Consider the following 13,246-nt stretch of genomic DNA (forward strand, 5'->3'; position numbering starts at 1 on the left):
CTCTAACTAAGAACTTTAAGAGACATCAAGTAATTTTTATTTCCTATTGTTTGTTTTCACTGACATATTTGAAAATAATTATTTTCCCCTACAGATATTTCCCTTTTCCATTGATCGTTTGATAGTGTCAACCCCTTCTCAGTTTTGACAGGAGCAGCAACAACAATTTTAATGTTGTAATGCAACATCATGCCCTGTACTTATGTTCATGCTCCAGTTAACCTGCTACGGCAGAGCCAGTGGAGGGAGAATAAAGCGTTAGGCCTTGGTAGGGTCTATTAAATTGGAGGCTAGTGATTTTTTTTCAACATATCATTGAATGCAGTAGTAGATTTAACAAACAGACTGCTGCTCCCCCTTTCATTCAGATGTATTGAATCTGGAGAACTATTTCTATCTCCATTTGGAACTTACTTAGCTATTGTCTTGATACACCAGTCAGACTGGAATCCAGTTCAGTCTCTCATAGCTATGTTGGCGCCGCAGTGCTAACAGTAGTAAAGAGTAGTTGTATATACAATTCTATACATACTTCAGATTTAGTGTGTATGTATGTTCACTTCAAGTCAGCGGGAACAACTCGGAATTCATATAAGGAGCAGATTTGTTGAGTGAATTGGTGCCATTTTTAAATAGTCCATTTTTTGACATGAACTGAAGTTGTGGGACTGATGAAAGATCTCTTTGCCTGTCTTTTCAATAGATGCTCACTGCTTCATTCCATTTTCCCCTCTATCTTTTGCAGGATTAGCAGACATTTAAAGCACTCTGAAAGCACATCCATCATTTTGGTCACGATTGATCAACGAGTTTTATTAAAGTCCAAGAACACTTTGAAAGCCGCCCTTGTCCAAATTTCAATCACAAGGGCACATCTTAATAGAAAACATAGAGTACGTTATTGCCTGCGACTAAAGTTGTTTCCCTTGATTATATGGTGAAACTCTGCTGGAGAACGAAGAGAAGACTCTTTTGTTTAGGACTTTTACTAGTTGAAGGGAACTGGATTTCCCTAATAATATGAAGCCTTTTGAGAATAGCTGTCTGTTTCTACTGCTCGCTGTTATCCTGAGATGCGTCTGCTCCTCCTTTATCAGTGTCAACCTTGGGGTGAAAGTGATGAAGGGCCAGTCTGTCTTCCTGTCAGAAGATGACCTGCAGTTTTCCATCCCTAGAGAGAAAGATGCTTGCAAAGTGGAAGTTGTGATTAATGAGCCAATAACACAGAGGGTTGGGAAACTAACTCCACAGGTATGTGGGATCAGAATTTTACTGCACTGTTGTCTTTGGTAGTGTGTGTATGCGTGTGTGTCTTAAAGGACGTGAAATACTTTTATTGTAAGGAACAGTCATCTGAAAGGGTGGGGTAGTAATTAACAGGCATAGTAATACACTGCCTTTCTGAGTGAGATTTAATTTTTTATTAAAAATAGCTGGTTGGATGAGAATTATATCCCTAGTGCTGAAAACATTTTGTTCATGAATACAGTAACACCTGCACATGAAGGTGGAGGTGACCAGTATCTGGTTTCCACTGTAATGAACTAAATCAGCAGCTCTTTCAAAACTTTCTGTTAGGAGCCAGTGTGTAGTCTACCAGCTGCTTGTTTGTGTTTAGTGAGGGTAACCAGTGTCCTTAGGGCAATGCATAGAAGGCTAAAACTCTTTACATTTTAGTCACGCAGTCACTACATTGGGAGCAATTAAAAAGTAATCATCACATACATTAAGCACATTGCATATAGTGTTACTTGTTCTGCTTCTCAACGACCAGATTACTAACAGATGGGAAATATATAAAAGGATTTTGTTTTCTCTTTAAATGTCTAATATGTAGCAACATCAAAGTGTACTTCATGTACACCTTTCATCTAATCTTTCTGGTAAATTCCATCATCTGAGTTTATTAGAAAGAAGCTATTGGTAGTAATAAGCCTGGACAAACTGGCACTGATAAAAGATGAATAGATGCAAAACAAACCATAATCAAACCTTATTTCCCCCCAAGATTTGAAAAGGTAGGGTTAACTTTAATATATGCAGTCTAATATATGTATAATCTTCTCCCTGCTTCCTGGTTTTGCAAGCAGAAGTATCAAACTACCCAGAGTAAATCTCTTTCTTGAAGTATCTGTGGGCTGGATAACAATTTTTTCACACCAGAGTTGCTTATCTAAACTGATTTGAGAGTTACATTTTGCCTCTAAGAGCCTGTGCATGTGCAGACTGTAAGGGCAAGGGAAGAAGGCTGGAGTAGTGGTGCTGGGGTATTACTCCTGTACGTGCTGTTCCCACTACAGCTTCTTTGTGCCACTCGGGTGACTCAAAGGAGTTGTAGAACTGGTTTAACTGCTCAGGGAGGATTCCCCCAGTGCGGAAAAATCCCTGTGTGGTTCAGAGACCCTGAATTAGCTTCTACATGCCCCTCCTGTTGGACCCTCTGATGTTGGGGGCATGTGTAGGAGAAAAGAGGGGAGTGGCCAGGACTTCTCTATGCCCTAGTGAATCCCCCAGGGCTGGAGTGGCTCCTTGAGAAACAGGCAGCTGAGCTGCATTCCTACCCTGAGCTGTGCCAAGCACTAGATTGGAACCGCGTCTCCAGGAGCACTGGGATCGTGTATTCACCACAACCTTACTTCTTGGACACCTGGAAAACGGAGCCAGAAGCTGTCCTCTCACCCTCACCTCTTCCTCTTCCTTCAGTGGCCAGGGCCCTCTCATAAGACCTTCTGTTCTAGGGAGGTGGCAGGGGGCCCCTGTTCTACCTTGGCTACTTGGAGGAGGCAACAACCAAAGCAAGGAGCCTTCCTCTACAATCCCACAGCATCCAGAGGAGCTGGGAGGGCACCCTCTTGAACTGGTGAAGGTGGCCCTCCTTATCAACAAGCAGCAGGGTGGCACTCTGGGGTAGTAGCAGCACCAACAGGGCCTCCTGGGTCTAGTCTGGTGTGAAGGGGCCTGCTCTGCTTTGCTTTGGGTTTGGAGCCACATAGCTTAATCCTTGACTCTAGTCTCTGCTGCTCTTCCTTTTGCTGGAGGCTGTCTGAAGACTCAGGCAGATGTCACTGCAACACTTCCACTCAGCTCATGTTTTCAATCTATTCTTTGCAACTATTAGGGCTAGAAACTTTTTAAATCTAATCACGTGACTTTGGAAGGCAGAGTCCTAGGCACTGGCCTAAAGTGTTAACCTAACCTGAGTAAAGATATTAAGCTGCCCATGGTTGGTGCTGAGCATGCTCTGTCAACCAGGAAATGCTGCAGTCAGAAACTGTCTCTAGTCTGATATGGTTTATTGTCATTTAAGTGAATAATGTGCTAGGAATGTTTGACAATTTAATTATAAATTGTAATTGAAAAGCAGTTGAAGTGGAAAAAATAAAGCTAGACAGTAATTAGGAAAAGATTTAGCTCTCCTTTGTTTTACTTAGGAAATTTATAGACAATTACAGTTGCCTGTTTGTATAAAAGGAAAACATATTAGGAAACATAAAACAGATGTTGCTTTTAACAAAGCAGATTGTGTCTTTATTTTATAATCACTATCTATCAATGGTAGGAGGCTTGTGTAGAAAGGTCCTTCATTTTTTTTAAAATCTCCCTTGTTATCAGTTAAGAACAAGAACTAATGATGTCTTGTAAAAATGTTTATTCATAAGCTAAACCTTATCCTCTGGTGGATCACACAGCCTAAAACCAGAGATGCATGATGAAAACTGCGTTCTCAGACTCTGAGGCCAGATGCTCAACCTGTGTTGATCAGTGTAATGCCATGGATTTTGAAGGAGCTACATTGATTTACATCTGCTGAGAAGCTGACCCTTAATATACAACATTGAACTGTGGAGAGCTAGCATGCAGGAAGGGTTTTTTAAAATTATACACTGTGCATATTTGTTGTTTAGGCAAATGGTCCTAACTTCAACTGAGTATTCTTTCTTAACATCATGATTTGAGAACTTCAATTAACACTTTCTAGTTTACTAATTAAAATAATATTTAAATATCATTCCACTCTATAATAGAGAACATGTATTTCACAAAACTTTGATTAATGTTAGTATGTTAACCAAAGTCATCACTAAAAAGGAAAGAGAAAGGCAGGTTAAGGCTGATAAAGTTGTTCACTGTTATGTTACATACTGAAAAATCACAAGGCACCCTTTTAGGAGTTGCTTAGTTTTTCTTAGACATAGAAGAGAGATTCAAAAGAACAAGAGATTCAGACAGTAGCGTAGCCAGCACATTTCGCACAGGCTGTTTCCACAGAAGTAAAAGGTAGAACATTTGTTGCAACAATGAATCTGGTTTGATTATTTCCAGGATACTGTAGCTAGTTAAGTTTATCTTAACCCAGCTGTATCTTCTTGGAGAACAAACTAACCCTAAAATATTATTCTCCGCTGTGCACTTATCTATGAAAATTGAAGTCAGGGGATATATTTGAAGACCCCAGAAACAAATGACAGTTACCATGTGGCTTCAAGTCAACAAGAACAACATGCAACAGAAATCCACATTATGTTTTTAAACATTGACAAGCTGTTGCAATGTAAATACTTTCATAATATAAAAGAAATGTAAATTCTAGTTTTGTGGAATTTACTGAAAGAAAAAAAAGGCAGTATTTTCATCCAGCATTAGTTAACGACTATCCTATTATCAAAGGGTTGACCTATTGCTGAATGCTGAAGAGCTGCTGCTTTTGATTATGGAAGGCCCAATACTTTTAGGGGAAAGTTGCCTCCTGTGATAGATACACCGATGACATGCATCTTTGTCTTCACATCAGGCATTAATTCAGCAAAGCATTTGAGTATGTGTGCGAATCCATCATTATTCTGCAAACCACTCAAGCAAGTCCCGTCAATGGAATTTAAGTGCGTGCTGCTCTGACTGAAACTAACATGTAGTTATTCTTTTTAAAATGGTAGAATACCAGTCGCCCCTGGGTGCCCAGTATTTCTCTGCTTCTTTTGCTAACTCTGTACTACAGTTCAGGGCAACTGCACCTGCATTTCCTCTAGTAGTCCAGCCAGGGCACCCGCTCTCAGGCTTCCGGCTCCCCAGCCATTGCCTTTCTGGGTGGAGTCACGTGTCTCTCCTTTCTGACTGGCGTATTTCCAGGCTGCACAGTTCCCTGCCTTCACTGTGTATTTCCCAGCACAGACAGGTTGCCCAAGGACACCTGCTTGCTTTTCCTTCAGAAATGGTTAACAGATGTAATTGCTACAGTTATAAAGAACCACACAGTACTTCCTATGCAAGCCTACTTCATTCTTAAGCTAATATATACAAGAAACATTCTGATAACATATTTGTTGACATTACTAAAAAATTACAGAGAAAACATATTAAAAATAATAAATGAGCCAAAATGCATGCTAATGAGCTTAGCAGAATTAACCCCAACCCTTACATGGATTCTGGCAGGAGCAGTCCTCGAACCTTCCACCCAAGGGGAGTTCTTGGGATTACCAGTTCATCATAGTTTCAGCTCAAATGCATTATGCTCACAACATGTTTAACTCACACTTTATATGGTTTGGGGGTCTTTGAGAACAGGTAGCTCCTACACAATGGGTATCTTCGAAAGGTTGGCTATGGAGGGGAGAATTTGCATTCCCCTCACCCAAAGATATTTCCTAGGAAATCCACTTCACACTTATTGTTCCAAAAAAAGACCCTGGATGTTCCTAATACCTTCCAGAGATTGCATTAATCTCGTCTTCCTGATAAAGTTCCATACATCTCATAATAGTGCATAAACCTTTGCATTTCTAATACAATGACCTGCAAAGATGGTCAACTTAATTCAGTGAAGTTGGTTCAGGATGTGGATAGTCTGTCACACACTGAACAACAAAAGTCTGACTTCTGTTTTGTAGAAACAAAATACAGATTAAAAAGTGCGCTTTGTTCTAAGAACACTTCTCTGACAATCAGAGAACAGAAGAAGGAAATGCTGGAACCTGACATTCTCGACAGCATTTACTTATCTATTCTTTCCATCTCAATAGGTATTTGACTGTCATTTCCTTCCGAATGAAATCAAGTATACTCATAATGGCTGTCCAATTTTAGATGAAGACATGGTCATGCTTAGGCTGTACAGGTAAGCAGCACTGAAGCATTATGTATTATTATCACTAGTAAAAACAACTGTTTTTCATGAAGAAAAAGCAGTCCATTTTTCAGGCAAATAAAAATTCTTCCATTTATATCTGCAGTAACTACTTATGTACACTGGAAGGCATCATTAACCAATAACCCATGCTGTGATCTATTTATAGTATTATCTGTCAAAATATATATGAGAAACACTCTGATAACATATTTGTTGACATTACTAAACATTGGTTTATTTGTATACTACAGAAACTGACTGATTCTTCCTGTTACTGTTAATACTGACAACAGCACTTACAAAGTGCATCACATTCTCAAAGTGCTGCACAGACATTAAGGGTCAGATTCTGTTACCTTTACTCCCACTGAGCAGTGCTTTCCTCCACAAGTAATCCCTTTGACGTCAATGGGATTTCTTGTGGAGTAAGATACTATTCAACGTAAGCGAGGAAATGACAATCAGGCCATAAATAATTCTCATGATCCCTCTTTAGATATCATTTTCCTGGATGGGAAACAAAAACATATTGTCTTGAAAGTTTATGCCCACTGGATTCTGCTGTATCAGGGCCTGAAATAGTCTCTAGTATAAATTAGAGCAGCCCCTTTGTGCTTTAACAGCACAGAATCCCCATTGTGCCATGCACAACAGATCTATCCCTGTCCTTTCCACTGGGGCTTTAAATAATTTGTTCTCCTTTTTTTTTTTTTTTTAAGGAATATTTCAAACTTGCCTGCTGCCACTCTACCACATTCTCTCTATTTATGGCACTTAGGTTCTCGGATATGATGGTAATTGGGGCAACATACGTTTTTAATATATTTATCCTCACAACATCACTATGAGATAGCACAATACTATTAACCCCATTTGACAAATGGAGAACGGAGGCAGAGAGGCTAAGTGACTTTCCAAAGGTCACAAAGGAAGTCTGCAGCACAGCAGAACCTTCCAAGACCCTAGTCCCCTAATCATTGGACAATCCTTCTTGTCCATGCCCCAAAGGAATGGCATATAGGAATTGGAGTGGATTAAAGTGCCAAGAATGGGGGGATACAATGTTTCCCTTGATGGACTCTGTAGTATGTCAGGGTTCAATATAGGCTCTGTCTTTTACCACCTCTCTCTTTGCTTGTCATTTTCTCTTCCTTGGGTGAGCTCCACTGACCCCCTCCTCCCATCCTCCCTGAGATTCCAGTCTTTTAGAGTCCTGTGTCCATTTTGATGTTAAAGGTGTGACATTGTTTATCACATCAGATGTGCAAGTCTAACTTCCATAACATGTGAACAGTGTAATGTTAGATCACATGATCCATCTTAGAGGAAGACAGATCAATGAGATGATGATACAGGGTTTCTAATTGATCTCATTAGCATGTAGAGAGGAGGTACAGGAAGGCACAGCCAGATGGCAAGAGCTACAAAGAAGATTTGTGGATCAGCAATAGCAAGGATATGTGAAGAAACAGAGCAGAAGCCACTACTGGAAGAGGAGGAAACTGGAATAGTGTTGTAGGAGTGGGGAAGAGAGAGAGAAATCAGGTTCATGAGATAAGTGGAACAAGTTCGTGGGGAATTTTGAACTGGATCCTGAAATGAATAGGGAGTCAGTGGAGTCTCTCAGTGAGGGTAATGTGATCACATTTTTTATACATGTGAAAAGGTAGGCTGCAATATTCTTCACCTTCTGGAGTCTGGAGATCTAAGATTTGGAGATGCCTCAGAGAAGGGAGTCAAAATAATCAAGGTGAGAAGGCACTTATAAGTTTCAGCTGTGGTAAATCTGAAGAAGTGGCATACCCTGGCAATGTCATGGAGATGGCATGTAAGTAGGTAGCATTCCTACCCTGTGTTTTCTAGCATAGTGCACATACAATGGATAGGGTGAAAACTCACTCATGTATTTCTGGGAACACCTTTATAGCTCACCTACATGACAGCAGCCATAAAATTCCCTGAGCTTGGTTGTTCCCACTGTTGTTTCCTGAGACACCTTTGTCCTGGCCCTAAATTCAAGATGCCTTATAAGACAATCAAATCCTTTATTATCCTGGATTCAAACAAATAAGAACAACTTGGTTTGGGATGAGTCCATGGAAATAACTCTGCACCTCCAAGCCAGAGCCCTCAATACCACGGTGAGTCAGGAGAAAAGCCCTGCATCTCTATCAGGGTCATAAAACTTGACCACCTAGTTATGTGGTGACAAGGAGATGTGCAGAAATGGGGAATTTCAGAGTTGAGGATAATGCTGAGTTCACAGGCAATGGAGGGAAGTTGGAATGACATATTACTAATTATTTTTTATCCTCGACAGATTTACAGAAACTGAAACATTCACAGAAATGTTCATCCTTCAAGTGCAATTACTTGAGCCAGATTGTAATATCATCAAAATGAGCACCAATGTGCTGGAGGTCCCTGAGTTTTATGGCCTGTCCAGGGAGATTGACAAGAATGTGCTCACTTTTGACTATGACAAGAAGACAAACCTGGAGTGCACCATCAAACTGGCTTCTTTAGAAACTCTTCTACCGGCCCATGGTCAACTTGTCATTGGAGAACCTCAGCAAGAAGAGCCTCGTGGAGATCAACCTCATAGCTTCTTCCCTAGATCCAGTATGATATGCTTTAATTGTTTGTATTAACAACATTTGCAAAGAGAGTGGACAGAATACCTGCCACAATAGTTTCCTTCATATGCATTGCTAAGATCTGTTACTTAAAATGGATGTGGTGATGCAACTAAGAATCAGAGCGAGCAGGAGGATATTAGGGATAAAATAGAAGTTAAGGGTGCTCAGTCCTCCAGGATTGGCTATGTCTTTGAAGGTCTACAATAAAGCTTCTAGGCTTTGGGCATAGTATTGTTGGATTAATATCTGAGCCAGAATGAAAGGCTAACGTGACCAGAAACACAACAAAGAAAGTGAAGTTGGAGCTGGAAAATGTCAGTCAACCCAACACAATTGTTATTTAGGGGGGGGGGGAAAGGAGTCCTATGCTATGTCACATTGCCCTTTTACGGCACTTTTAGCTGAGCGTTCCTGTACTGTTTATCAAGTTTATTGTTTAAACAAATATTTTACTACAGCTTCTATTGGATTATAGAGCACAGAACAAGCCAAAGGTGCAGGAGTGGGCTCTGTGTTCCAGAACTGAAGATGATTCAGAACACCAAAATGAGCTGTGAGGAATTTTTGCTGATGGGAATTAGATATCAGCATCTTGACCCTCCTTCACCGAACATTGATTATATTCCTATCAGGCTGGACCTCACAGACAGCAGAAGCAAAACGCTGCACAAGGTAGAGTTTTATGCAGCTGTGTAGTTTCTGGTATTCTGTTGTGTTCATGATTTTATTTGTGTGAGTAGACAACAGGCCAAATTAATGGCTGCCATAATTCCACTGAAGTAAATGGAGTTACACTGGGGACAAATGCTGCCCAATAACTTGAGTACTCAGAGAAGCAATTACTAGGTATAAAAAAGGGGGGGGGGAAGGAGTGGGATGGTGAGGAATAGGAAAAATCATTATGTATGACATCACAATCATTATCAGTAACTGAATTACTTTGCGTAATAACCTCATAGTGAGAGCCTGTATAGTGGTTAAAGTACAGGACTCAAGGTCAGGGCTTCTATTCTTAGGCCTGCTACTAATGTGACCTTCCTGACCAAATCACTTCAGACCAGTTTTTCAAAAGTAGACAGTAATTTTGGAAGCCCAACTTAAGATACTGGAGAACTGATTTGCAGAGCACTGAGACCCACAACTTCAGCTGAAGTCAATAGGAGCTGCAGATGCTCAGCACCTGTGAAAACCAGGCCCTTGGAATCTCAGGTTGAGCACCCAAAAACAGAATCACCCCAAATTAGAATTTGTCTTTAACATATTTGTGAGTCAGTTTCCCCATTTGTACACTGCAGATAACACCACTTACCTACATCACAGTAGGGCAGTGAGCATTAATGAATGTCAGCATAACCACTTTGAGATGCTGTCACGAATCTGTCCTGGGCAGAGCACCCCTTTCCGGAGCTAGATGGGGAGCACAGGCAAGTGGCTCTAATTGCCCACACCCCTGCAGGAGTTGTGGGGCATGTCAGTCTAGAGGGGCCAGTGCTCAACCCTCCAGCCAAGGCCTTCTGGCTGGTTCTTTCCCTCTCAGGATCGCAGGTGAAACAAACAAAACCATCCACAGTCAGCAAACAAAGTTAAATAAAAGCAGAAAGGAAAAGCAAGAAACCCATAGGCAGCTTCAGTGAGGATATTGGCCTCTCTCACTTCAGAGGGCCTTGGAAATATCACAGTCTGCCCCAGAGTCCACTGGGTCTCCAGTATAAGTCTCAGTCTCTTTCCACTTCTTATCCCAGGGGATCTGTGTCCTCCTTTCTGCAAGAGCAGAGGCACTATTGGCTGGCAGACCTCTCTCTGGGAACAGGGGAGCTCAACAGCCTGTTACCTTCCCAAGGTTCCCACCATCTGAGTGGAGTTTTCTTCCTTTTAACTCCTCCTCCAATCCTGGCATGATTTGCAGCTTTAGGGTGGGGTGGGGCCAAAGCAGCTCCTTAATAGTTCATAGGTTCTCAATGTGGGGGTCATGATTATCCTGCCCTTCCCATAAAATGGCAGGGGGAACCCAACAGAAAAAAGGTTGAAAACCAGTGGGTTGGTTCTTTAGGACTCAGATCAACACAGGAAATAAACATGTGCTTAACCGTACGCATACAGTATGCTTAAATACCATTGGAGTACTCATATACAATCTTACTTGACCTATATTCTGCCCTGACTCTTTTTCCTTTCATAGACAGAGCAAGCATGGCTCCCTGTCCAAATCAAAGGTGCCATTCCCAACCAAATCCCCAGAGCTGCCTTCATGGCTATGTTCATCCTGGAGGTGGATCAGTTTATTTTGAGCCCCATGACAACAACAACGGTGGATGCTGAAGACAGTGAAACACCCAAATCCCTGCTAGTGTTCAACATTACCAAGCCACCCCCACAAGGCTATATCACTCATCTGTTAGACCATACCAAGCCTATCACCTCCTTCACGTGGAAAGATCTCAGTGAGATGCTTATCGCATATCAGCCTCCAAACAGCAGCCATACAGAGAGGAGGAATTATGAGGTAACAATGGGACATACAGAACCTCTTCTTTTTCCCCCTCTCTAGCATTCAGTAAGTTGTAAATAGATGTGTTCATTTGTAATAGGTATCTATGAGCAAAAGGAATCTTTCTATTGATATGAAACATACCTCACTAAAATGTGAGGTGTATTTTAATGACATTTTTCTTTGAAGTCTGCTGCTATTACTGCTGGGACTCCCATGAAAGAGAATCCTGTGACCCTGGCGAGCTACCATAGACCCCCTAAAATGTCCCCTCAGTCTACTGGAGAGCTCAACCTTGCCTGACCAAAATGTTTCACTTAAGGGATCTTATCTCTCTACATCCCTGCCCATCATTTGTTGAGCACTGACTTCCTTTCACACATTTTCATACATTCTTACCTCTGGTGCTACAAGCGTCACATTCTCTGTATCTGCGGAGGTCACTATTTACTGCAAATCACCTCTGCAACCTAGCGGCAAATTCTTTGTATAATATACAGACAGTAGGCTTGATTCCAATCTCATTGACGTGTTTTACATCTGGTAACTCCACCGACTTCATTGGAGTTACTCAAGTTTCTTGCTGGTGTGAGTGAGTTCAGAATCAAGCCCTATGTATATTTTATTATTGCTTTTGAATTTTAAATGGTACGGTCTGCTGAGTATACTACCCAGCTGTACTTCATTATGAGGTCTGGCACTAATTCTGACATCAGTTTACCACAAATCAGGTGTTCTTTTGCTGTTCACTACTTATTTAGGCCAGGTCTACACTACACATTTACATCGGTATAACTACATTGCTCGGTGTGAAAAATCCACACCCCTGAGCAACCCAGTTGTACTGACCTAACCCCCAGCATAGACAGTGCTCTGTCGATGGGAGGGCTTCTGTTGACTCAGCTACCGCCTCTCGCTGAGGTCAATTAACTGTGCCCATGGGAGAAGCTCTTTCGTCGGTGTAGTAGCGTCTTCACTGAAGTGCTACAGAGGTTCAACTGCGCTGCTGCAGCTTTTTAAATGTTGACCTGCCCTCAATCTATTGACATCAGAAACGCCAAGTTGTGAGACTAAGATTACAGAAATATTTTACGTCGTAAAGAAATGAATTGCACATCTTTTCCAGCATTGCCCATAACAGTGTTTAGCTGTGTTCCTCACGTCAGGTCTGTGCCACTGGGTTTTACTTATTTTTGTATGAAGTCTTCCTTGATATTTTATTCTTGATATAAATATTTTGCGGCGTTAAGTGTTGCAGCATTTAATAATAGTACACTGTGGGAAGGAGACAGAAGAGGTGAGGTAGGACAGAAATTATGTATTTTCAAAAGCAGTTTGATGAGAGAAAGAGTCCAGGGAGAGATCCAGGTAGATAGTTGCAGGTGGCAGGAGATGCGGAAAGGGGCTCATTCTAACAGTGGCGAGATATATGAAAAGACAGGAAGTCAGAGGCAAGGCAAACGGATGAAGAAGGAATAGGCAGGGAAATAGAGTGACAAGGTCTATGCAGTAAAATATTGTGGTACCTGAGTCTGATCCCAGTAGATTGACAGGGCATGTCTTTTTTAGTTCAGCAGGGTCATGGGACCCTCACAGGAATTCAAGCAGTAATAGCAGCTGTCTGAGGAAACTGTAAGTAAAAATCTGCCTGATGGGCTCACCTTCAAGAATCCCTGGGAAGTGTTTGTTTTTAAAAACTTATTTTTTGTACAACTTGTACTTAATTTTCCTCACATTTTTATTTACCATATTGCATCTGATAGACTTAAAAAGCAGAAGCTGAGCAAGGAAATGTACCCCAAAGCTTTTTATTGTTGCAAAACCTCTGTGTGAGTATAGTCCGCCCTAGTGCAAATTAAAATGTGTATCTTTCCTGTTCATTTATATAAATTTATAACCATATTTAATCTTATTTTCCCTACATTACCTGTAAAGATCACAACACAGAAAAACAGAGCTATAAGGTGGTACAGAAAACTAGGGGTTCGAATA

At 41.2% G+C, this 13,246-nt stretch overlaps 1 protein-coding gene across 2 annotated transcripts in view; it reads left to right on the forward strand.

Moving 5' to 3' along the window:
• The first annotated feature begins 1,020 nt into the window (after nt 1-1,020).
• FREM1 (FRAS1 related extracellular matrix 1) overlaps nt 1,021-13,246 on the forward strand; it is a 91,680-nt gene continuing 79,454 nt past the window's right edge. For both annotated transcript variants that reach the window (XM_065406895.1, XM_065406896.1), the window contains exons 1-5: nt 1,021-1,251; nt 6,021-6,115; nt 8,448-8,749; nt 9,242-9,438; nt 10,946-11,269. In XM_065406895.1, the coding sequence (XP_065262967.1) occupies nt 1,021-1,251; nt 6,021-6,115; nt 8,448-8,749; nt 9,242-9,438; nt 10,946-11,269 (1,149 nt within the window). The remainder of the gene's footprint in view (nt 1,252-6,020; nt 6,116-8,447; nt 8,750-9,241; nt 9,439-10,945; nt 11,270-13,246) is intronic.

The sequence above is a fragment of the Emys orbicularis genome, chromosome 6 (assembly GCF_028017835.1).
Source record: "Emys orbicularis isolate rEmyOrb1 chromosome 6, rEmyOrb1.hap1, whole genome shotgun sequence".
NCBI lineage: Eukaryota > Metazoa > Chordata > Testudines > Emydidae > Emys > Emys orbicularis.